We start from the raw sequence: 26,056 nt of genomic DNA, 5'->3' as shown, positions 1-26,056 counted from the left end.
TTGCACAGGATAGAGTAGCATGGAGAGCTGCATCAAACCAGTCTCAGGACTGAAGACCACAACAACATCATACACTTTTGACACAGTTGCGTAACACTTTTGGCGCAGGTGGGTAATGCTTTCGACATGGTCGCATAACGATTTTGATGCTGTTGTGTAACATGTTTGTTGTTAACGTGGAACACATTTGAGATGGGCACAGTACTTTCTGATGTGGGTATGAAACATTTTTTGAATTAGACACCTGGCACGTTACAGTCCGGACCTGTAATGCGTGACAACGTGGACTGGTGGGCACAGTTCCATTACAATGAGGATAATGCGTGTTATAATTTACACGGAGATGGTCAGACACTACCACACACTTTGTAAGAGTCTCCCGCTGTGTCAGTACGACACAAAGTACGTATTACCGACTACCAAATGCTCTTATGTCGTATTTAGTGTGGAAAGTGAACAAATGGCGGCGTTTCCCTGTCCGCAGAGCTGGCGCAGGCGAGTGTGCAGAGCGTGACGCAGGTGGCAGCCGCCCCCGTCCAGGGGAAGCCGGGGGGCGGCGGCGCTGCCGGCGGTGCGGTGGTGGGCGGAGGGCGGCAGGTGGCGGCCGGCGTGGGGCCCACCGCGGGCGGCGCCCAGGTGGTCGAGGTGGCCGGCATCCAGCCGAAGACAGTGAGTACCGCGAGGCCCCTCTCTTTGGACGTAGCGAGGCGGGTGAGTGCTGTCCGCCGCGTGCGGTGTCTTCGCCTCCCTCCCCCCCCGTCCTGCCCGAGTTCCCTCTCTGCCTTCCGTCTTCCGTCCTGTCGCTTGTTAAAATGGTCACTGTGAAAAGTCGTTATTTGGAGTGTACGAAGCAGTACGCAGATTTAGACGTGGGAAGTTTGTGTGCGGCCTCTCGAATCCCTGCACCGTTTCTGTGTCATTGTATTTTGGTGCGAATCCTGTATCACGTATCAGCTGGTAAGAATTATGTTTCTGATGGATTTACATTCTGCAAAAAGCTCTTGATATTGCTTCGGAGAGAGGCACAACAGAAAGCCTGTAAAAAAAATGTGAGCTTTCAGCCAAAAGGTTTTCTTCTAAAGTAGACAAAAAACACACACACAGTGTGTGTGTGAGAGAGAGAGAGATAGATAGAGAGAGAGAGAGAGAGAGAGAGAGAGAGAGAGAGAGAGAGAGAGAGAGAGAGAGAGAGATTCACCCAGGCACAGCTCACATACGCGTCACCACTGTCTCTGGCCACTAAGGACAGTCTTGGTGGCCAGAGACAGTGGTGATGCATATGTGAGCTGTGCAAAATAGAGGGAAACATTCCACGTGGGAAAAATATATCTAAAAACAAAGATGATGTAACTTACCAAATGGAAGCATTGGTATGTTGATAGACACACAAACAAACACAAATACACACACAGAATTCAAGCTCCATTATGACAGCTGCCACCCATTCCACATCAAACAGTCCCTTCCCTACAGCCTAGGTCTTCGTGGCAAACGAACCTGCTCCAGTCCGGAATCCCTGAACCATTACACCAACAACCTGAAAACAGATTTCGCATCTCGCAACTACCCTCCCGACCTGATACAGAAGCAAATAACCAGAGCCACTTCCTCATCCCTCCGAACCCAGAATCCCCCACAGAAGAACCACAAAAGTGCCCCACTTGTGACAGGATACTTTCCGGGACTGGACCAGACTCTGAATGTGGCTCTCCAGCAGGGATACGACTTCCTCAAATCCTGCCCTGAAATGAGATCCATCCTTCATGAAATCCTCCCCACTCCACAAAGAGTGTCTTTCCGCCATCCACCTAACCTTCGTAACCTCTTGGTTCATCCCTATGAAATCCCCAAACCACCTTCCCTACCCTCTGGGTCCTACCCTTGAAACCGTCCCAGGTGTAAAACCTGTCCCATGCACCCTCCCACCACCACCTACTCCAGTCCTGTACCCCAGAAGGTGTACACGATCAAAGGCAGAGCCACGTGTGAAAGCACCCACGTGATTTACCAACTGACCTGCCTACACTGTGAAGCTTTCTATGTGGGAATGACCAGCAACAAACTGCCCATTCACATGAATGGACACAGGCAGACAGTGTTTGTCAGTAATGAGGATCACCCTGTGGCTAAACATGCCTCGGTGCACGGCCAGCACATCTTGGCACAGTGTTACACCGTCCGGATTATCTGGATACGTCCCACTAACACCAACCTGTCAGAACTCCGGAGATGGGAACTTGCTCTTCAATACATCCTCTCTTCCCGTTACCCACCAGGCCTCAACCTCCGCTAATTTCAAGTTGCTGCTGCTCGTACCTCACCTGTCATTCAACAACATCTTTGCCCCTGTACTTCCGCCTCAACTGACATCTCTCCCCAAACTCTTTGCCTTTACGTATGTCTGCTTGTGTCTGTATATGTGTGGATGGTTATGTGTGTGTGTGCGAGTGTATACTTGTCCTTTTTTTCCCCCTAAGGCAAGTCTTTCCGCTCCCAGGATTGGAATGACTCCTTACCCTCTCCCTTAAAACCCACATCCTTTCGTCTTTCCCTTTCCTTCCCACTTTCCTGATGAAACAACCATGGGTTGCGAAAGCTTGAATTCTGTGTTTGTGTTTGTTTGTGTGTCTATCAACACACCAATGCTTCCGTTTGGTGCGTGTGTTTTGTCTACTTTAGGAGAAGACCTTTTGGCTGAAAGCTCACATCTTTTACAGGCTTTCTGTTATGTCAGCCTGTAACTCAACAACTCTATATGGTCAGTAGTAATCCATCATATTCATAGTGCTGTCATTATTTGATCCAGGATTTTCGATTGTTTGATATCACTTCAGATAGACTTTTAAAGAGTGCACAACAAGTTTGCTTTCCCATCATTCTGCAGTCTTGAGTTAGTAGTCTATTTTTAAGTATGTTGCCATCAATGGGCTGTTAAACCATTCAGAGAGTAAGCACCTTACCTTCGTTGGTCACAGAGCAAGATGTCTTCCTTGTTTCATTTACTTTCTGATGTCTCTTCTACGATTCGGTCTGTAGGACAAAAATTTCATTTTTCCTTTTTCCTCCTGTCATTCAGCTCAGGCATGAGAACCATCTTTCTTTGTTTGCCATAATTCTGTACTGTATTTCAAAGATATTCAGTTGTACCCACAGATTGCCAAGTCTAAATGTATCCAGTCTGCTGCGCTGCAGGCTTTCACAGTTCTTAGGTATCTCGTGTGTGACTCCTGTACCTCACTTGAGTGTTTGGTATCTGTTAGCCACATGTCTGGCCTGTACAGCACAAATGGCACCGCTGTCAATTTAGAAAATGTCAGTGTCGATTCTTTTCCCACTTTTCTCATGTAAGATTCTTCAGACGATTTTCTCTTATGGCCTTATTCTTACCCAGTATCCGATCTGTATTGTAGTCAGTGTTGTGAGTCATGTTAGACACTGGTTCAATAGGTCTATTGCCTATAGATATTTTTATTTCAATTGGATTCTTGCATCCAGACATCATAATCTTAGTTCTTTGTGCAGAGATTTTCACATTATCCCCATTCTTCGACTGATTTTATTTTCCAGTCTTGCCCTGAGCTGTCATTCCCCAGTTCTGTCATCTATATAAATACTCAAAAATGTAGTGGTTAAGCTACAGATGTGAATACTCTGTGACTGATACAGATTACTTCACATAGTAAGTTTTCTGTTCTCAGTACTATTTGTGTGCTGTGGTTTAAGCTTTTTATGACATCTGCAAGATGTACAGGATATCTTTGTTCAGTCATATCATCCCATAGGATGGACCTTTTGACTTTATCAAATACTTTTTTTTATTAAAAAAGAATGCAAAGTATGTCTTGAGCTGAAATTCTCTTCTCCTTTCAATCAGTTTCTCCTAAGAAAATATGTTGTCTATCACAACTGACCCTTAGCAAATGCAGGGTTTTTAGTAAAGCAACAAAGTGTCTGATATGAAAAGTAATATTTCATTAATTGTGTTTCCATATAGTTTATATTTAGTACTTATAAGCTCTTTAGTTTGTTGCCATATTTCTGTCACATTTTTAAAAAATTTAGCTATGATCAGAGCTTTTCTCCTTCACCCTTTCCGTCCTCATGTCACTGTGTCTTGTTGGATGTTTTCCTGGGCAGTGGTGCAGTTGTTACATGATGTAAATATAAGACAAGTCACATTGCAGACAAGGATGTGACTTGGTGTGAGAACAGAGAATTGCTTTCCTCACAAAGGAAAGACTGTGCCCTCTAGATAAATGAGTGAACAACAAGAAACAGATTGGGCTTTCTAATTCATTTTCTTCTTTGGAAATACCTGTAATGTTGAACTTGTTCATTTGAGGGAGTACCCTGCCTAATATTTCCTGTGTACAGTAAGTCATTTCATTCATCCATTCCATTGTTTGTATTTTTAATTATCATATAAATGTCTTACTTCACTAGATATGAAGGTTTAGATGCTTGTGGATTATGCTGTCAACAATTGTCACATATCACATAAGTAACTTATGAAATGATTGAAGTGATTACATGTGATATATCTGTATAAATATGTGTGCATAATAAGTTTGAAATTAACCAGATAAAACACAAAATGCTACTAAGTTAAGAATGTAGAACGACTTATGGGGGACGAGCATATTATTAATCACGGGACTAGACTTTTTTTTTTTTTTTTATTTGTAATTTTTCACACTATTACGTTTAGCAACAACTTGCTCTTGCGAAACATCATAAAAATCGTTAAATGAGTGTAGGCTGAAGATCTCGGCACGAAAGCCAACTGGCGACGTGTTAATGGAACATAGTTGATAAGTACATCAGAAGATTGTGTTTGATTTTTGTATCACAAATATGACCTCAGATTGTAACAAGGTAAAGTATCTTGTATGCCACTGATGGATTTGCTTTGATACATTTAAATTAATGTTAACTGAAACATCTTTTGGCTCATGCCAGGCCTCGGGTTTCAGTTCGCAGAAGTTGTCTGCCGCATGACCTTTTCGGCCACTGTAAGTAATCGCCCGTTCTGAGTTTTCGTAAATGTTAACAGTGCTAGGTACAGTTCCTAAGCAGGAAGCCAAATGCCAAAATCTGAATCACAGAAACAAAGCTGATAAAATAGAATCAAAATTTTTGCGTGAAAAGAGAGTAACAGTTTCTCGCAGTTTTATGTTGTAGCCAAAAGTGATTGTCACGTTACATGAGAACCAACTTTTACTAAGCCAAAATTTAGGTTATTACGAATACGGAACCTCCTTGCCGGTGCGATACTCCTGTCAGAGTGTTCGGACTCTATCTGACGTTCACAAAAGGAGTGCAGAATTCAGTAGAACTGTGCGACACTGCGGTCCCCCGATTCACCGGGAGACATAGCACAGTGTGACCGGACGTGACGTGTCGCAGGTGCGGCCGCTGTCCAACATCCTGCCCTCGACCGCAACGACGACGACAAACCGGCCGGCGTCGTCCGTGTCGACGCAGACGGGTGGCAGTGTGACGGCGTCCCAGATGAGCCAGGCGCAGGTGCAGACGCAGAAGGTGCAGGTTTGTAAAAAAAAAAAAAAAAAAAAGTAGTTTTGGAAAGAGGGAGAGTTGCAAAAATAAGTCTACAGTGCCCCAGAAAGCTGTGAGAAGAGATGAAAAAACTTGCTGCCTGATTTCCATCCTTTTTGTGCATTTATTTATAACATATTGCGACAGGGTTGGTGTCCAGTAGTTAGCTTGTCCAGATGAAGTATCACTGCTGCCAACAGACACATGACAGAGTCACACTCCATTTGCTACCATTCTACTGCCATAGATAATTAATTTTTTCTTGTCATTTGACGACTTTCAAATGCAATGTAAAGCATACATCGTGTACACAAAATTGTCAAATAATTATTATTTCTGCAGTATTTTATGTAACCTTACTATTGACATTATATGTTACAATGTGCTGCTTCTAATTGTATATTTAGTTTTGCCTAAAATCTAGTTAGTTGACCTTCCCTCTACAATGTACCCCCTCTACAATGTACGGGTGAAAATGATCCGAGAGCGACAATTGTGCACGTGCGTCAGATGCAGGTGGTGGGGGAGAAGCATATAGCTAAAAAAAATTATACTTCATTCTTTCATAAAAGTTGACATTTTGCACATAAAAACAGAGTTAGGTCATAAAGACTCAACCTCGTAAAGCATGACCTGTCATTTCATGCTGTTGACTGAAGGTTAAGTGAAATTGAAAATTGAAGTTGTTCCTGTAGGATCTAACCATAAAAGGGGCTGAGAGATATGACATTTTACTCACAATTAGGCCTAGCTCTTTCGATAACCCCAGTTGCACCCTTTCCAATAACCAGTTTACTTTCTCTAAAGAAACAGTAACTAAGAAAATATTTGTGATTAAAATTTGGAGCTACCCAAAAATACTTTTGTTATTTAAACTTGTTTATTTCGCAGATTTGATATTATATAGGGTGTCAATAATTAAAATTCCAGGTTTCAAAATGCTGTCAAATGAAAACCACTGCTCAGGACAACGTCAAATTATTGATACGGGGAGAAGTGTCGTGGAACGTAAAAAAAAAATTTAACAAAAATTTTGCCAGTAGATGGTGCCATAAGCATCTTAATGTTACTTGGGTCAGCTACAAATAACAGATGAATTGCATTACTACAACAATAGTTTGAGTTGCACATTACATCGTCCACACTGTTCAATGTGCACGATTGCCCAAGCTCGGCAGTCGACAGTTGTGGCTCTGTTAGTTAGGTAAGCCCGTCTGTCACGGCTAGGTCGTACCACATTGGATGGGATACAACTGGTTTTTTACTGTCCTGAGCCCAACAAGTGCACAAACAAATTGTCCTAGGACCAAGAACTGCATCAAAAGCAAAATAGCCTCGGCTTCTAATTGTTGCGAGATTGGTGCGAGACATATTCACCTGTCCACTGTTTTCTGCCACAAGTTTGAAATTGAGAAACAGCACGTTCCACAACCGATCAGTGTGTCTGAGGGGGTCACATTCAGAATGTGTTTCGCAATGCATGCCTCAAGTTCAGCTACACTTCTAATTGGAGCATTGAACACAGTGTCATTCAGATAATCCCACAGCGAGAAGTCACGCACACTGAGATCGGGTGGCCTGGACAGCCGAGCTGTGGAGAAATGAAGGCCAATAATTCTAGCACGTCTGAAATACCTCTGCAGCAACCACTCCGCTGGCTGTGCAATATGTGCAGGAGCAGAGTCTTCATAAAAATGACCCTACACGGTACAGGTAACATTACCCCAGGACTCATCTCCTCGAAAAAATGTGGCCCCCCGATGAATGTCAACCCGCGCCACACAGTAACCTTTGCACAATGAATTGGTGCTGGTTCATGGATTTTTCATTGCCGATATTCTGCAGTTCTGTGTATAGACTTGTCCTCGGAGAAGGAAATGGGCTTTGTCTGTCCTGTCCAGAGAATGTTCCACGACGATTCATTGTCCACTTCCATGCGTGCAAGGAATTACAGAGAGAATGTTCATTGTTCATGTTCCTGAATATGTTCTTTTTTTATGTATAGTAATGGAGGATGTTCCCTAGGATTTTACACACCATGCTCACAGGCATGCCCAACATTTGGGCAATTCCTCATGCACTGTGTGTTTGCACACCACTGCCCAATCCCTAAAGCAGTACTGTGGCCAGATGTTTGACAGAGATTCGATCAACTGCTTTCCTCCATCTGCCACACTTCTCTTCAAAATACCTATCATTTCAAATTTTATAATTATTTTCTTCAAACCCTTTGCAGACTTTGGACCAATGCCTTTTTCATACCTTTGAGCGTCCAGGACTTCTGCGGGGCTTTACCAGCAGTGCACGATCCTTCACAGAGACAGTCGTGGGTGTCGTGGATCGAACCTAGGAACAGCTTTGTGCCGCACATCTTACTCTGGCTCTTACGGCGCCATCTATTGGTCAAATTTTCGTTAATTTTGCCTCCCATTCCCCTCCCCTTCCACCCAATCAGTAATATGCTGTTTAAATTTGGTGTCATTTTGAGCAATCATTCTATTTCTACAGTGTTTCGAAATTGGAACTTTAATTATGAATATCCTGTACTTTTGTTGTTCTAATTTTTATGATTCAGAAAGTGCCTTTGGTTATTGAAATAAGCCACTAATTATCAAAGCATAGAAACTAGAGAAATTACAAACCTGAGAATTTTGCGTGAATACCGTTAATCCAGTAATGGAGCTCCTGATTCAAAAAATTACCCATATGCCATTGCTTGTAGTAAATTAGTTGTATTTAACCAATCTTAAAGAGTTTTCATATAAAAAAATTAGAAGGCATCACTTTTCAGTGCAACCTTGCACAATACTGTACCTTATTGCCATATTGCTGCTGAAACTATGCTGAGTGTGGCAGTTATGTTGTGCTCACATAATTTCACAGACAAGCAGTGCAGCTCAATTCAATTTCATATTGCGAAGCATAGTTTAATAGTTAAACCCTGTGTTTTCTTGCTAGCACAACTGCTTCTTGAAAAAAATCTTCTCAGTTATTTGATTATTTCTGAGTAGCCATTGTTTCTGAAAATGACTGTACATGGTAAGCATGTTGTTTACCTTTCATTTATAACACTGTGTAATTTGCATAAATCTTTGCACTGGTGGAAATTGTGCATTTGAATATGTCTGTGTATTCTTGTTGTTACTAGCCAATCCTGTAAGTATTTAAAATGTAGTGCTATTCTGCTGTGTAAATCTCTGTTTTTGAAAACTAGTTTACAATGAAACAGCAGTAACATGAGTAAAGGTTACAAATTCAGGGAGTTGTGGAGCAAGGCTGTCATGTAAAATGTTCGTAGTGGTCGAAGACCCACAAATTAGAAAATTGATGGACTTTTCGATGTAACGTGAAGGTAATTTCTTTTTTCTTCTGGGAGGTTGGCAATATATATGTATGTGGCTGATTTTTAACTTTCCTTAGTAGACTATTCGTACAATTTTTGTAATTTACTACAGAATCATTGCTTTGTGGATGAATTGCACTTTTCAGTACTGGCTGTCAATTACATTGTGAGATTTTATTTTGTCACCTAGGTGTCAATTACTCTTCATTTTGTCACCATAACTGTTTCTGGGCTGTCACCCGTTTTTCTTCTTTCCCCAGCTGTTTGGATGGTGACCTAGCCTAACAGATTTTTTAAAAAAATAAATACAGTGATGCTCGCTTCCCAGAGACAAACAATAATTAAAATCACAGTAGTTCCAGGAATAAGCATAGGGGAGCAGATGCAACAATCCTGCACTACTGTCCTGGCGAGATTACAGTGGGTGTGGTTTGCTGTCACCTTCCTGTGACCTGCTGCAGACTGTCGAGTGTGTATCTGCGTCGTGTGGACGGTTGTGACGAGTGTTCGTTCAGTGTAGTGTCGGGTGTGTGCCGTCACAGGTGAAGGGTAGCGAGAGTGTGAAACCCTGTGCCGGCAGGTAGCCTATTCCTCTCAGATAGCACTGATGGGGAAGTCTGAGCTCAGTGTCCCCGTCTGTCAGACGGATCACCTCTGAAAGAGAAGAAGGACGCCAACACTTCGTGAGGCACTGTGGAGACGTTTCGATTAAAAGGCAGGACAGTGGCGCAACGACTGGCACCTGGGAACTTTTTGTTACCACCTCTTCTTCCCTTCTCGGCCAAATACCGAGGAGTGAAAATTTATTACCTCTGAGAAACTGGCATTTTGCCTAGTCGAGCACTGATGCACAGGTGTTTGTTAGCGACCTTCGCTATGGAGGCAGGCAGAAACACTACAGCTGTATGGAAATACATGTTTTGTTTTGGACCACACATGCTATTTTCTTACTAATTTTCTATTCTACTGCAATAAATTCTGAAGTCCTTTACAGCTTCACCTTCAGGCATTAAGGCACATTTACCAAAATAACATGCACCCGCAGGTGTATCTTGCTGCCGTACCTCGCTTGCCTCTCCCCTATTAATGTCAGACTCTTCTGTTTACTACACTAGAGTATGCTGTGGTGCAGCAACAAGACATACTTATGGGTAAGTGCCTGGAGGTAGAGCCACAGAAAGGTTTAAGAATAGATTGCAACTAAAGTAAATGACGATCAAATACAGGCGGCCGCTGTGGCCGAGTGGTTCTAGGCGCTTTAGTCGGGAACCGCACTGCTGCTACGGTCGCAAGTTCAAATCCTGCCTCGGGCACAGATGTGTGCGCTGTCCTTAGGTTCGTTAGGTTTAAGTAGTTCTGAGTCTAGGGGACTGATGACCTCAGATATTAAGTCCCATAGTGCTCAGACCCATTTGAACGATTTTTGATCAAATACAAGTGGAAAATTAGTAAGGAAATACTGAATAGTGGCCAAATCTCACATCTGACTGCGGTGCTACACATTTCTCAACGTGAAATATGATAAATATGGGACCACTAGGGCTCATTTATGACAAATATATTGTGCAGATACTATCTCAGCAGGTGGCCATTAGCACAAACAGGCAAGAACTGAGCCTCTGGGGGGCAGGGGAGCAGAGTAGGGGAACGTGCCTCCCCCGATTCTCACGGAGCCGGCCGCCCGCTTCCGTGTTCTGCGCTCTTGCGAAAGCAGAATGATGTAACTGATCCCTCCCGGTGTCACGACTGCCCAGTTCGAGCCCCAGGGTTAGTCTCTTCACTCGCTTCAAGTAAGGAAAGGAAAAGACGAGCAACACGTGACACAGAGCAGACTGTAGTACACGGAGTCTCAGTAGTGGCTGCGAAGCAGTCGTTTGCCGACGGTAGCAGTGATAGTTCAGCTCTGACCTCTACCGGTATGTTTTGTTACCGTACATCACAACTCTTCCCCCGGTAAAATCGCCACGTAAGCAAACACTAATGGTGCTAAATTTCTTGTGTTTCACATTGAGAAATGTGTAGTGTTGCAAACTGGTGTGAGGTTAGGCGAAAATCGCCAGTGCTGAACACAGGAGCACCCGAAAAATGTTCTAAAAGGAGGAACTTGGAGTTACAGGTGGTGATGTACAAAAAACATCACCAGTAATGACGATTTAAATCATTAAGATGAAATGTGTGCTGTGAACATTTCTTAGTGGTCGGAAAGAAAGATGTTAAGTATGTTCAGTAATTATTGTCCTCAGATGGCCACTTCACCATTTTATTCTTTATTCATATGTTTCAATATTGCCTGCACTCACTGCCCTTCCCCTTCTGTGGTCACATGGTAGGAGGGCACGAAAAAGGAGTGCATGAAAATGCATAATTAACCTTTCCTGCCACAGATCACATTCAAATTTCATCAAATGGTTCTGAACTGTTGCTAGTGGTTACAACCTATACAAAAGAGCAAAAACTGTGGTCGTACTGTCCTCGAAAAGGATAAGACCGTGTTTAATGTGGATGCAGCCCCACACTGTCCTTAGAGAAGGGCTGAAACGTCCAAAGGTGCCACCAGTGTCAAAAAATGTCTTCATGTTGCTCACTGTCATTTTCGGCTTCAAAATGTGTGGGAGTTGACACCCCACGGAAACGGGCAGTTTCATTGACACGCTTTATGCCACTTGTCAGAAAATTGCACGATTTTGGTGCTGGACATCACAGTTCTAACCTCCGTCACTGAAAAGGGGTGAAATGTGACCTACTCGGTGACACTGGGCAGAATTGTGAAGAAGTGTGATGCCAATGTGACTTCGTTAACCCTCATTACATCCCACACAAACTCCTGAGATGTGCCCCCTTTCTTTTGCACGTATCGACACCACGCTGTCTGAAGAGTTGTCGAGTGTGAGAGTGACATCGCCGGGTGCACTTGCACCATTAGACAGGAAAGTTGTACATGCCTCGAGCTAAATTTCAAACTTCTATGTCACGATTGGAGACAATTACAGGGCTTTGAAAAAGTGATTATTTAATTCCTTTGCACAGTGTACGAAAGGAAGAAAAATATCCAGTGTCTCGGTAGCAACAGATAGTTTTATAGGACCACTGTCGATGTTAAGATTCTGCTAGACGCAGTCTCTAACCTCACTCTTGTGTCGGCAGATGAAGGGGCGCGCCAAGCCGGGCCTCAGCCGAGTCTCGCCGGCACCTGCAGTCACCCAGAAGGCCGACGCCGCCAACCAGACGAAGCCGCAGGGTGTCGTCCAGTCGGGCATGACGCCGCCGAAGTGAGTCGCCGTCGAGGCTTTCCTCTCTCCTCCTCCAGCTCCGTCACCGTTCCTCCTGAACACGTTCTGTCGTAAAGAGTAGTGCCGTCGAGCTCCTGGCACGACAGCTTTGAACTGGAGTTCCCTGTCTACCTAAATCTTTCCTGAGCTTTTGGCAGTAGTTGTACATTCTCCTGAGGAACTCCACTTACTGCTGTTTGTTGCTTTTGATCAAAATAGAGATTTTAGAATTAATTATTTTATCCCATTTCCTTTAGTGCGAAGCTCAGATTGATTGTCAGGTTAGAATCCTACCGCTTCAGTGTTTCCTTGCAAGTTCCAGTTCTCTCTTTAGTCTGTGACACTGAAATCTGACTCCTCATATTTTTGACCTCTACTTCAGAATTGTTAGCTTTTCTGTTGTGTACCATTTAACATACCATAGAATTTTGAAGCTCTGTCTTTTGGGTATAGGATTCTGCCGAATACTGCAATGCCCATGACACCGGAGAAGCAACAACAACAGCAGCAACAGCAGATGATAAACAAAACACTACAGCAGCAGCAACAACAACAACAGCAGCAGCAACAGCAACAACAGCAGCAGCAGCAACAGCAACAGCAACAAGTGATGCTGCAACAACAACAACAACAGCAGCAACAGATGCAGCAACAACCGTCACCACAACAGCAGCAACACCAACAGCAGCAGCAGATGCTAGCCCTCCAACACCAGCAGCAACAGCAGCAGCTGCAGCAGCAGATGCTGCAGCTGCAACAGCAGCAGCAACAACAGCTCCAAGCGCAGGCGCAAGCGCAGGCACAGGCTCAAGCGCAGGCCCAGGTGCAGGCCCAAGTGCAAGCGCAAGTACAGGCCCAGGCTCAGGCGCAAGCGCAAGCTCAAGCTCAAGCCCAGGCCCAGGCCCAGGCCCAAGCTCAAGCGCAGGCACAAGTGCAGGCTCAACAGGTGCAGGCTCAGCAGCAGATGATGCAGCAACAACAGGCTCATCAGCAGCAACAACAGCAGCAGCAGCAACCACAGCAACAGCCTCAGTTGCAACCTCAGCAGCAACAGCAACCACAACTACAGCAGCAGCCACAACAGCAGCAGCAGCAGCAGCAACAACAACCACAACCACAACTACAGCAGCAGCCCCAACAACAACAACAACAACAACAACAACAAGCACAACAACCCCAGCCTCTGTCGCAGCAGCAGCTACAGCAGCACATTCAGTCCAAGCTGCCCCAGATTGGTGAGTACACATTGTTTTGTGGGACACTCACACAAAATATTTACTCCTAGATAAAATTTGTCATAAATAATGTACAGGCTCGGACAAAACTAGGGAAACACCACAATAAATACCTGCTCGAACATAAATGCAGATGCAGGCCGAGCCTGCAGGTTGTACTGTCGTGTCTGACCTCGGGTGGCACTTGTGGAGTGTCCTCGATACATTTAGTGTCAGTTATGATCAGAACAGGTGATCTGTGTAGTTATAAGTGCACTGTGTCAGAGCTCGGTGCATTCGAACGTGGGCAAATTGTCGGTGCTCGTACGGTGGGTGCTCCCTTAACTAGAGTACCCAAAGTGTTTGGTGCTCTGAAGACTTATAACTGTACAGGGAATGCGGAAAAGCACCACATCGTAAGTCAAAATGCGGACGGAAGTCTGCGACGTACAATCGTGACGGACGGTCGTCGGAGACGATCGTGACAAAAAATAAAAGGACGACAGGTGAAAAACTTGCTGCAGAACTGTACCGTAGGTCACACTCACGAATCCTGTCGGCACCTGAACAGTACGGAGAAAATTTCATAAGGAGGGAATTGCTGGGTGAGGTGGTATTCCAAAGCCACTCGTCAGTGATGCAAATGCCCGTAACAGGAAAACGCAGTGCTAAAGTCGTAAAACTTGGACTCTGTAACAATTTGAAGGGAGACATTTGGTCAGGTTAATCCTGTTTCCAACTTTCCAACTTGTGGACCAGTTTATGTCCCAAGTGTGGAACACGGTGGGGGTTCGGTGACGATTCCGGCAGCCGTGTTGTGGTGTTCTGTGGGCCCTACGGCTGCCTGCAAGGTTTCATTACTTCCGACGATTAGGTGACCATTTCGGACGATCAGATCCGTCCCGTGTTACAGTGGGGGGCTGAGTTTGGCCAGAAAATTAAACTGTCTGCAAATAACAAATCGACTGTACCCCATTAAAAATCTTTAATGGCATTAAAAATTTTGATACTTTGTCTTTGGTGTGAATTGAAAGTAAGCTGTAACAAGCAGAGCTGTTCTACCACGTCTACTATTTCCTCTCCAATAGAAAGTGCTGTTAGTTTCCAGGAATCACAATTGACATAGTCCTGTCTTTGTCAGACCTCTGTTCAGTTACATATAGGATATCAATATCGGGTTTGGGACTCACCAATTGAGTCTGGACTAATTTACTTTTCAGGGTCTGAAAATTGTGGTGTAATGGTTCAACAGTCTGGAATCCTTACTTGTAGATGACATCACTATTGGAATACTTCATCATTAATGGGACATTTGTTTTAAAAGAAATGTTTTCGTAAAACCGCTGGGACGATCTACGCCACCATGAGATTTTGTAGTAGGTGATGTAACAATTTTTGTCACATCAACTAAATTTGACAGAAAAAAGGATTTTGTGTATTTATTTCAACTGTTTTTTGTGTTACAATTTTAAAACCTATTTGGATGAAGATACGGTGTAGTATGATGAATTAAGCCAGTGCCACTGACTCAAAATTACTGATGTTCAGAAATAGTTTGCACAGTTTGGAAAGCTGTTCATTTCCACGTTAATCTCTCTGTGCACACATCGCAGAGTAAGGAGTCGTAGCAGTACAATTACACACGTAACATTTCTGCATGTCAGATAACCTGAGCACTCATTTAGCTCTCCAAAAGCAACTGATGTCTCGTTACTGTATGTAATCTATGTTTGGGCAATAATGGCACTAAGTCCATGTAAACTAATTGGTTGATCAGAATTGTAGATCACACCAGAATATCGAAAGTAGGACCTTCCTATGTCGATACGTTTCCAAGTACTGTAGGCTTCTCGGAAAGCCCAGGTCGACAGCCTCAGAACTGTGTCCTTTCGAGGGTGTCTCGAGCCGGGAAAATGACAGAAAGTCAGGTGGAGTGAGGTTGCGACTGTAAGGAGGCTGGAGCAGTGTTTCCACATTGTTTTTTGACCTGATAATTCGTCATGGAGAAGGCCGTGTGGCTGGTAGCATTTTCGCAGTACAGGTTACGGGAACAGGTGACATCTGCCCTGGTGTTTGCAGTCCTTTTTCTTTTTCAGTGTTTTGAGCACTTCCATATAAAAGGCAACGCCGATATTCTGTCTGCCGTGTACGAACTTGTGGTGGATGATACCACTGGCGTTGAAAAAGATAGTGGTCATTCCAAATGTTAGTGCTATCATTTTACAGATTACACACAATGCGTCCTTCACAGTGTGTGTCTTGCAGCACCAGATTTCTTAAGATTTATGAAACAATGTGTGCTTTCACTTTGATGGTTTCGTGTTGCATTTTTTGACAAACTTTCACTGTACACACATTATTAGTTACAATTTATGCAATGAACATTAACATCTCCCTTCTTCTGTATATATATATGTATTACGCTCTCTCTCTCTCTCTCTCTCTCTCTCTCTCTCTCTCTCTCTCTCTCTCTCTCTCTCTCTCTCTCGTACTCTACTTTTACTTAATTTTTTTATGTGCTTGAGCTATTCCTGACCATGAACAGTTAGTAATATGTATCTGTCTTCAAATTCCATGATTGCATTTACAGACAAATCGGAGTATTTTCAAATTGTTTCAAATTTGAGGAAAAGTGCCATTTGGTACCACAGTAGTTACATCTCGGGGAAGGCAAACCGACAAGTACGCAGTAGGTCATACCCGAATTGGGACCACACGACTTTGCAGAGTGTACGACATCGCCAAAATCGACGTGTTCTCCATTTTTGCTAGAGGCACGAGTCCGTCGCTCGTACCCGACACAGCCCGATCTGTGAGTGTACTCACATTTTTGGAAATGTAAACATTTTTCAGAGCCTGACAAACCTCGCTCTGCCCACAGTGATGCCGACCGTGCAGACGCAGACGCCGGCTCCCGCCGTGCTGCCGGCGGACACCCGCGGCCCGGCCACGCTGCCCGCTGCCGCGCCGGTCGTCGCTGCCACCGCGGCCGCCCCCGCCGCCACGCCTCCGCTGTCTGCTGCCGGCCTGCAGCAGCCTGTCGCACACGTAAGTGCTAGCGCGTGCACTCTCCCGGCACCTGCTAGTTTATTTATTGGGGTCTATATAGTGGTAGGAATGGAGGTTGTCAGTTGTCACCAGTGGTGTTGAGTGGTTGACATGTACACCTAAATTAAAATTGTTTGGTACTTGCTGCACAGTATCCTCACTCTGAGCTAATTCAACACTATAAGAAAATACACACACACACACACACACACACACACACACACACACACACACACACACACACACACACTCTCTCTCTCTCTCTCTCTCTCTCTCTCTCTCTCTCTCTCTCTCTTGCCTCACACTGTGACAGTCCTGCCATCTTGGTGTTAGCACAAAAAATGTCTGACAGCCTTGTCAATCATTTTCCATACTTTGTAATACTGTACAGGTGAAACACTAACAATGGGGCACTGCTTCCAAATAATGCAGGTGAACACTAGTTCTGGTGTTGAAATAACCATTTATTCTGCATTACAAATCATTCTTAAACAGCTGGTGGTTCAGACACTGACAAAAGTGTGTAAAACTTGTGCAGCCTGACAAAGGTATTGCTCACTCTAGCCAGGACAGTGTACTATTTTTTTCTGCCATCGGTGGTCTTCGAACTGCGGCACAGCTGGTGAGGAAAGTAGGCACTGTCCAGAGTTAGTCGCGAGGAGTGTGTAGACTCGTGCAGGAGTGAGGACTTGAGGCGTGTGGTCGCATTAGACATTAAAGTCGACAGGGAAGAGACCGAACAATATCTCTAGTGATATATGAAGAACATGTCTTAGGTCAAATTATTCGTGTAACTGGGAAAACAATCACTGGGAATGGACGTACGTGTACGAAAGGCAGAATTACAATTCCAACAGGATGCACATAAGAGCTAGAAATCGTAGTGACTTATACTTGTAAATAAATTCCAAAATTATTGTGAAACTTGACTCAAGTCATTGTTGTTTTCTTAGTACATAGTACCAATGATGGTCTTAACTGGGGTTTATATCGGTTAGGACACCTGGTCACGATTATTAAAAAATGAATATGAACTATTGATGTGAGCCTTACTAGTAATTAAACAGCCTGATGGCTGAAAATTAATTATTGTCATATCAGTCTACAAGGAATTATGCAGTAATTGTTCACGGGTGCATCTCCTGTACTAGTCACCACTGCCGCAGATACTCGAGCTGTTGCCGTTTGGAATCGGAGCGGCAGACATTCGGCACGTGTGGTACGTGCGCACCTCTCTCCCCGTCTTGTCCGCACCTACCTCTACCTGTGCAGCCCCTTCCTCTGTCACTGTCCCACCACCAACTATATTTGCTTGTTTACTGGAGAACTACATTCCACACATTCACCTGAGGCAAGGTGTAGAAACTGCAATGGCACGGGACAGCTACACTGTCCCTGCTGCCTACGAGGTCAGTTTTGTAAGATCCCGAGTTATGAATGAAGGTGGCATCTTTTTTAAAACCCGAGTCATTTATTTTTCACCGTAGCTCCTTTTTGGGATATGCACTTCCAGTGTATCCTGACCAGTCTTTTTTAAAAAGAATCGTAGCACAGTGGACTCTTTAATGTTTCGGGAGCAGCACAGTGGACTCTTTAATGTTTCGGGAGCAGGGGCGTGTGGCATATTATGAACGCAGTGACGATAAGTTGCCTTTGATTTATCATTTATTCCACTAATTTACATTATGTGACAAAGTGGTTACAAGTAAGATTTAAGCTTACCCTTGGCAATAGTTCCATACATAGTTACAGATTCTAATTTGTTACACTTGAATAATTTACTTGCAAATTAATTGTCTTCAACCTCGGGAGAGAGAGAGAACTGTTGATTGAGAGTGACCTTTGCAGACAAAATCATTACAAGAGCCACATCTTATTGTTGTAGGGCTGTTCTTTTCCCATCCACATCTACTTTTTTCCCTACATATTTCAATACGATGTGGTTGCACGAGTTGAAAAGAAGGGTTATTTTAGAAAAACTCGATGTGGGTGTTTCCCATTCTTCTAATTTGCTAAAAATAACACCTGCACATTTATACCAGCCGCATTCGACGATGGGTGCTATACAGCCATTGTCAGTCTTTTTGTGTTCAAGTTACTGAATATTTATTGCACATTTGGTAAACAGTATCAACCCCACCCTTTGTCTTATTATAATTTTGTATAAAATCTGGATAACAGAAAAGTTTCTTGAATACTGGACCAAAGCCGTAATTCACCCACTCCTCAAAAAGGAGATAGAAGCAACCCAGATAATTACAGAGGTATCTCTCTCTTACACTGCACATACAAGATTTTCTCCAGAATCCTATACAAGAGGGTCAAAGAGCAGCTAGAGGAAGAATTAGGTGAATACCAAGGAGGCTTCAGATCTTGGAGAAGCTGTGCAGAACTGATCATCACTTTAAAATTAGCGATTGCATAGTACAAGAAACGAAATAAGCCTCTTGTAATATCCTTCGTGGACTTAAAAAACTGTTAGGGAGGTTCATGTGGATAACTCAAATGATAGAGCACTTGCCCTCCTAAGGCAAAGGTCCCGAGTTCGAGCCTCGGTCCGGAAACAGCTTTAATCTGCCAGGAAGTTTCATATCGGCGCATACTTTGCTGCAGAGTGAAAATCTGATTCTGATTACTATATCGTCAGCAAATCGAATACAGTGTATTTGTTTACTATTAATTTTGATACATTTGGAACCACATTTAATTGTTTTTATTGGACTTTATGCAAATAAATATGGAGAGAGGACAGAACTGTCAGTCTTGCTAGTCTATACCCGTTTATGGAGTTTCTCAAACTGTATCCTCAAGTCCACCTTGTCAAAAGCCTCATCTAGGTCATCGAATGTGGAGTGCTGTTCGTCCGAGTTCTCCTTTCCACGAGCATTCGTAGTGTCGGTGTAGCTCCTTTGGGCCCTTTCCCATACCTAAATCCAAATCAGTCGTCAAAATTTCGTACAGAAAAGTGGAGTCGACAGTTCGGATTGACACACGAAATGACAGTACTGACGCATCACGCCGAGATACGATCTTTAAACCTGTGTCCGGCTGAAGGTGACGGTGTACACGAATTTGAGACCGCCGGCAACAGTGAAAGGTTCGAAAGTGTGAATTGCCCGACGCGGTGCAGGTGCAGAGCCAGCCGACGTTGGCCGTGCCCGCCACTCCCCCGACTGTGACGCCGTCACAGACACTGCCCGTCGCCGTCGCTCCGGCCGCGCCGCTGGCGGTGCCCGCCCCCCTCACAGTCGCGGCCGAGGACGACCGGCAGCAGGTTCCCGTGGGGCCGCCCACGGCGGAGGTGCCGGTCCAGGCGGCAGTGCAGCCGGACGTGGCCGTGGGCCAGCAGCCCATGGACGTCGACGACCCGGTCACCGTTTCTGGTGAGTGAGAGTGTGTGTGCGTGTGCCGTCTGGCACCTTTGCAGTTCAGTGGGAACTCGCCTGCACCTGTCTGCAGCTCGCGGTCCTGTGGTTAGCGTCACTGCCTCTGGATTACAGGGACCCGGGTTCGATTCCCAGCTATGTTGGGGATTTTCTCCACCTGCGGACTCATCATTTCCTCGTCATTCAGAAAATGGTGAGGGTGAACTGTGAAAAGATGTTTATGAAATCACATTAAGGGTTATTAGACATGAAGGTGCTTACATTATGATTAATAATTTTGACGCTGTACAGTCCTTTCCATGTATTTCTGTTTCATAATTTTGGTTATTTTACATAAAAATTCCATTACATTTGTGGATTTCTGTCATCATGGGTTTTGTATTACTGATTTCAGTTAACAGAATTATGTACGTACAGAATTTCAAATAGTACAGTTTTGTAATCTTGCATAAAAAATATTGCTGTCTGCCAGTCAGTAAATTACTTCAAATGATTTTAGATAATGGTTAATAAATGTAAAAAGACAATGCAAGTTAAAATGTATAGAGTAGTACATTAAAATAGAGTATTTCTACTCCTGTATAAAACTAGTACTGTATACTCCCCAAATTGATATTGTAGGAAATCTAATGCATTGCAAGGACATTTGACACACAAGTTGCACTATTACTGACCTAAAAGAGTTTTGTAGAAAAACGACATGCTTAATGTAAGATATTGAGTACAGTGAAGCTGAATGATCAGTCTCCTCACTCTGAGGCTTGTCACATTTTTGAGGGATTCTCTAAGTCTCATTTCATGTTGCAATTATGTCAAAATCACCTGATTTAATTTGACTACATTCCATTATGCTTTGTTGTTCATTGTATAACCTCTTCTTCAGTACACTTCGGAGTACACTGCCATCTCAGAGAGAATTCCCATTTATATATTTGTTCCCTCTGTGCCCAGGTACATGAAATTAATAGTTGAGGGATGAGTGTAAGACTTGATCACATTGTCTCTCCAATATTTGTATGACATTTTTATCTGTGCATGCAAAATTTTTGTTACCCCCCCCCTCTCCCCCAACTTCTGTTTTGGCCAACCACCCAACCACAGGCTGTGCAACAAAAATGTTCAAATGTGTGTGAAATCTTATGGGACTTAACTGCTAAGGTCATCAGCCCCTAAGCTTACACACAATCTAAATTATCCTAAGGACACACACACACACACACACACACACACACACACACACACACCCGAGGGAGGACTCGAACCTCCGCTGGGACCAGCCGCACAGTCCACGGCTGCAGTGCCTTAGACCGTTTGGCTAATTCCGCGCTGTGCAACAATGTCAGTTCCTTTATATTAACTCTTTTACTCCCTTCCTCTAAAAACTGTTTCATCTTCTCACCACTTGTCTTTCTTTTTTTGTTTCTTAAGATCAGTTCACACCTCTTCCCTCCCTGCTTTTACCCAGGAATCCTTCTAAATTTAATACTTTCCCATTGAAAATATCTCTTTCTGTAGTTCTGCTTTAGTTACCTATTTCTGAATCTTTTTTACTCTCTCAGATTGAGCTTCTTGTTAATTTATTTTCGTCAGTATTATTTTATTACGCAGGAAAAACTGGGTTCTATGTTTCGTGTTATATCTGTATGACCTGTTTTAGGCTACTGGTTAACAAATCGTGCAAATCTGTTGCCTCAAAAAAGTACGAAAAGAAATGTTCACAACTGCTGCTGCAGGTTTAGCAGCCACTGGAGTCACTTCCACCAAGGAGGACGCGAGGCCAAAGACTCCCGGAATACCGCCGGCACAGGAGCGCGACATCCAGCCGGTGACGGCGATGGAGTGCGACGACGCGCAGGCTGCGGGCGTGCAGGCTACGCCCCCTCGCCCCGCGGCGGCGGCGACGCCCGCTCCGCCCGTCGCCGTAGCCCCCGACTGCCCGCCACAGCAGACGGACGGCGCGAACGCCAACATCGCCCCGCCGCCACCCGCGCCCACGCCTGCACTGCCCACCCTCAAGAGGAGTCGCGGGCAAGAGGTCTGCGTGCGGCGCCGCAGCCGGAATATTTCGTGCTCACGTAGGCGGTTAAGCAGCTCGCGTACTGGCACTGCTGCACAGTGCTAAGTTGTTACCCCTGCCTCACGATGAAGTGTTTCATTTTGTTTCCTCCAGTTTAGATTCGTATGGTGCTTTATAGTGAGTAGAGTTTTCTCACAGTTCTACATTACAAAAGCACAATGAAAAGCTGTGAAAATTATTCTCATCCAGAATAAGTGTCCACTCTCTTGAGGAATGTGTGCTGCTTTTAAACTTCGTGGCAAATTAAAACTGTGCCCGTACAGGGATTCAACAGTTAATGGCCCAAAATGTTGTTCTTTTACATTGACAGTTCTCAGTTTTTTTAATGTTATTGTAGTAGATTCAAAATTGCTTTCGTAGAAGGAAAAGCCGGAAAAATATATCTTTTTTGGCCTTCTATTCCATTTAATTTTTTTTCCTTTCCAAAAAAGGACTAGAGAGTAACGGCACACAAACTGACAAAAATTACTTCGTGGGGCTGTTTCTATCAGAACTGATGGTTTCTCTCTCCCACTGACAAATCAAAGTACCTTACATGGGAAACACTTGTGTATTGTAAATAGCAGTTTTCACATTTCCACAGTTAGCACTAAAATCTGACCTGTTCTGAAAAGAGTTGTTAGATATTTCTTGTTATCACTGCTGTCTTCAAATTGAATTTCTTCAGCTTCTATAGAATTGTGGAAATATCTTGTCAATGATGACATAACATGGTGATTTTTCATTTGTCTGGTCTGTAAATTGCCCAGCTTGAATTATTCGAGAATGCATTATTTCGGAACACTAAATTCCTCATTTGGTGTATCAGTATCAGATGGGAAAGACTCCTAGATTAATTCCATCATCTACTTACCTTCAATTTTCTTACTATGACCTGCCATGCAAAAACATGAAGCTACACACCTGACGGAAGTTACAAGTTCAGAAAAATTTACATGAAAATTTTCTGAAAAAACAAACATTTTGTGCTTCTAAACTGTTACTAGCATAAATAGACTTGCCACAAAATTGGGGAGAAATATCAAGACCAGATCATTACCGTAAACATTCAAAACCAGGCACTGAATAAAAGCCTTCTAACAAGCAAGGAAGCAAGCAGATGGTGCAAATTGCGCAAGTACTGAGTTTTGAACTGCTCTGAAACCACAGATAATGCACCTGTAAGGGTTCTTGGATTCTCAACAATGAACCAAACTAGGAATAACCAATACAGAATATTTTATGCCCTTTTGTTATTAAGTGGGGCTCAGAAGTCCCACCAGTTCATAAAGGGTTAAAATGAGAACCTTTGTCTATCAGGGGTAAATGCTATACCAACTGAGCTATTCAGGTGCAACTGATGCCTGTATATTTCAGTCAGTAGAACATTTACTGCTGATAGGTGGAGGTTCCACCTTCGAGTTCTGGTCCAGCACAATCTCTCTCTCTCTCTCTCTCTCTCTCTCTCTCTCTCTCTCTCTCTCTCTCTCTCTCTCCAGTTTGTGCCATGTAGAGCTCCACCTAGTATTGTGGAAGTTATTCTTTTATGACTCAAAACAGGTCCTGTCATTCTCTCTCCCCCCTTCTAGTCCCTCTTTTTCCTCCACATACTTATTTCCTTACTGATTTTATAGAGGACCATCTCATTCTCAGGGTTCCCCTTACTAACAGAAACCTTAAAGAATCACTTTATTGTCTGTCCAGGTCTGTGTGTCATTTAAGACTCATTTTTTTCGGGAACCAGTAGAGGTGTGCAATTGAAATTTGGCACATACGAAGATCTACGTCCCTTGTCAGTGTAAATAATTTAAGCTTTTAAGTGAGTGCAGTCAGAAGATATGGCCACAGATGCCCCATATTTTGATACTCGCAAACTCGCTCATCGAAATGGATAAATACATGTCAGGTCTTGTGGTTTAGCAGAGAAGGGTGTGCCTGGAAAGAGGTCGCAGCTTCGAATTGTGGTCGGATTTTTGAACCCAGCCCCTACACCTCAACAATGTGAGGAGTCGCCAGAAACAACACACAGTTTGGATTCTACATGAAACTGTAGGTCCCCTTTCCCCTGTTGGACAACTGGGAGTGGTTAGGGACAAACAAGTCGCCAAAGTGACTTCCGATAGAGAGACTTCAACCAGGGCATTGAACTGCATGAAATTATTATTGTTGTTATCTGTATACCTGATCACATTTGCACGGAACACTCAGAATGTGAGTCCTGCTTGTCCTTCTCCAGGTTTTACTATCTCACCAGTTCCTGTAATTTTCTGCATCCTCAGTAACACTATGTCCCAAATTCTGAAATTCACGTATTTTCACGGTTTTCCCACCACCCATTGTCCTCTACCATACAACACTATGCTACAGATGTACATCCTCAGAAATTTCTTTCTCGAACTGAGGCCTACAGAATTTTGTACTAATATAGTTGACTCCTTTTAGCAAGGAATGCGTGCCTTGCACATACTAGTCTGCTTCTTTCATCGTGTTTGCTTTATCTGTTGTGCTTTATTTTTCTTCTCGTGTAGCAGAAACGTTGACTTCGTCTTCTACATGTTGTTCTCCAATTTTGATGTCTTGTTCTTGCTAACCTGACTTCTTCTACTCCTTGTGACTTTTGTCTTTCTTCGATTTACCCTCAGTCTGTTTACTGTGGTCGGTGCACTGTCCATTCCATCGAACAGGTCCTCGTAACTACCCCTCCGTTTCACAGGGGATCGAATTTTCGTCATAGGATACAAACATTAGTTCCACAACAGAATTGCATCACCTGCAAAATAGTGTCCATCGGGGCTAACGCGTCCATTCTCCGTACACGTTAAAGATCTTTTGGCGACCGTGTTTGCCAATTACACTGTCTAGAATCGAGTTGCCGTCCCTTCTGTACCGGTAGTTAGTGAACAAAATATATAAATATCGAATATCAGATTGCAGACTGTAGTGAAAAGAGCCCAGTATGTGTTTCTTTATGGAGAAGCATTGTCAGCAGCAGTCTAGTCTCCAGGGTACGTCAGGGTGATGTGGTGAGGCTGATCCTGCTCAGTATGTGCGGTATCCCATGTATTTCAACCACCACAAGTGACTTTTCCCCAAAAGCAAACAAATGAAAATGACATGGGCCCAAGTTGGGACCGTACGTAGGACAGTTGACGACAGTTAACCCGAAGTGTCAGACTGTCGCAGGTGTGAGGTCCGGTACCGACGTGCTGGAGGAGGGGGTGATCTGTGTGTGGACGAACTCTTCGGGTTCGTGGCTCCAGAAAGTCGTTACAGCACGGTGATTCTCGTGCACTGACATACTTAAACTCTACACCACTACATTACAGATGACAATTCGGAGCCCTTTAGTGGCGTAGTACTGCAAATGTGTCGACGTGAAGAGTAAAGATGTGAAATGCTAATAATGTTTGTTTTATTTAAAAAGGTTGAAGAGAATTCCTATAAAAAAAACTTAAAGGCATTTCTACTGTATAAACAACATAACTTCTTTTTCAATTTTTTATTGGTGATTTGCTTCCTCTCCTAAAGACTTGCAAAAATGTATCACAGTGTACCATTCTCGTAAACACTATGTTATTAAAAGTGCGACACGAAACTGACTGTGATTCTTGTGTGTACTAGGACACGGGCAGGTACCGAGGGTAATGTAACACATTCACTTGCGGCAGTTGATGGCAAACAAATGAAAATACATGCCAGCTGTATATTAGTACAGAAGAGTCGAAATAAGTTTTATGTTTCATTTTAATAACATCGTGTTTACAAAAATGGTACACTGTTACACGTTTTTCAACAAATCTTGGGGACAGGAAGTGAATTACTGAATAACAAAAATGTAGGGTGCTATTTGAAAAAAATGTGCTGTCGTTTTTATCTTTGTAAGGGACAAAATTACGAGAATAGCAACTGTGCTGTTTAGAGTCCCCCTGGTAGCTAAAGAAATGTATATTTTTTATTTTGCTTCTGAACAAACAGGTTTTTATAATGGTGAAGGTAAAGGAGACTCTTTTTGTACATAAACTGCCTGGTGGATAAAGCCGAAAGCCCCAGCGAAAGTGTTCACACGTGTCGAATTTGTTGGTAACTTGTTACGAAATGCAGAGTGACTTGCTGACGACCAGCAAGTGGCTGTCAGCATAAAATCCATTGTGAGTAAAGCTTAGTTTACACAACAACACTAGGTT

General features: G+C 43.6%; 1 protein-coding gene across 1 annotated transcript in view; it reads left to right on the top strand.

The window, feature by feature from the left end:
* LOC126427380 (uncharacterized) overlaps positions 1 to 26,056 on the top strand; it is a 346,885-nt gene that overhangs the window by 283,161 nt on the left and 37,668 nt on the right. Inside the window, exons 10-16 of the mRNA XM_050089729.1 lie at positions 485 to 669; positions 5,407 to 5,547; positions 12,044 to 12,168; positions 12,622 to 13,403; positions 16,264 to 16,430; positions 19,561 to 19,813; positions 21,550 to 21,851. Of these exons, the coding sequence (XP_049945686.1) occupies positions 485 to 669; positions 5,407 to 5,547; positions 12,044 to 12,168; positions 12,622 to 13,403; positions 16,264 to 16,430; positions 19,561 to 19,813; positions 21,550 to 21,851 (1,955 nt within the window). The remainder of the gene's footprint in view (positions 1 to 484; positions 670 to 5,406; positions 5,548 to 12,043; positions 12,169 to 12,621; positions 13,404 to 16,263; positions 16,431 to 19,560; positions 19,814 to 21,549; positions 21,852 to 26,056) is intronic.

Source organism: Schistocerca serialis, chromosome 11, assembly GCF_023864345.2.
Source record: "Schistocerca serialis cubense isolate TAMUIC-IGC-003099 chromosome 11, iqSchSeri2.2, whole genome shotgun sequence".
NCBI lineage: Eukaryota > Metazoa > Arthropoda > Insecta > Orthoptera > Acrididae > Schistocerca > Schistocerca serialis.
The sequence above is the reverse complement of the archived record's forward strand: the minus strand, read 5'-3'. Positions and strand labels throughout refer to the sequence as shown.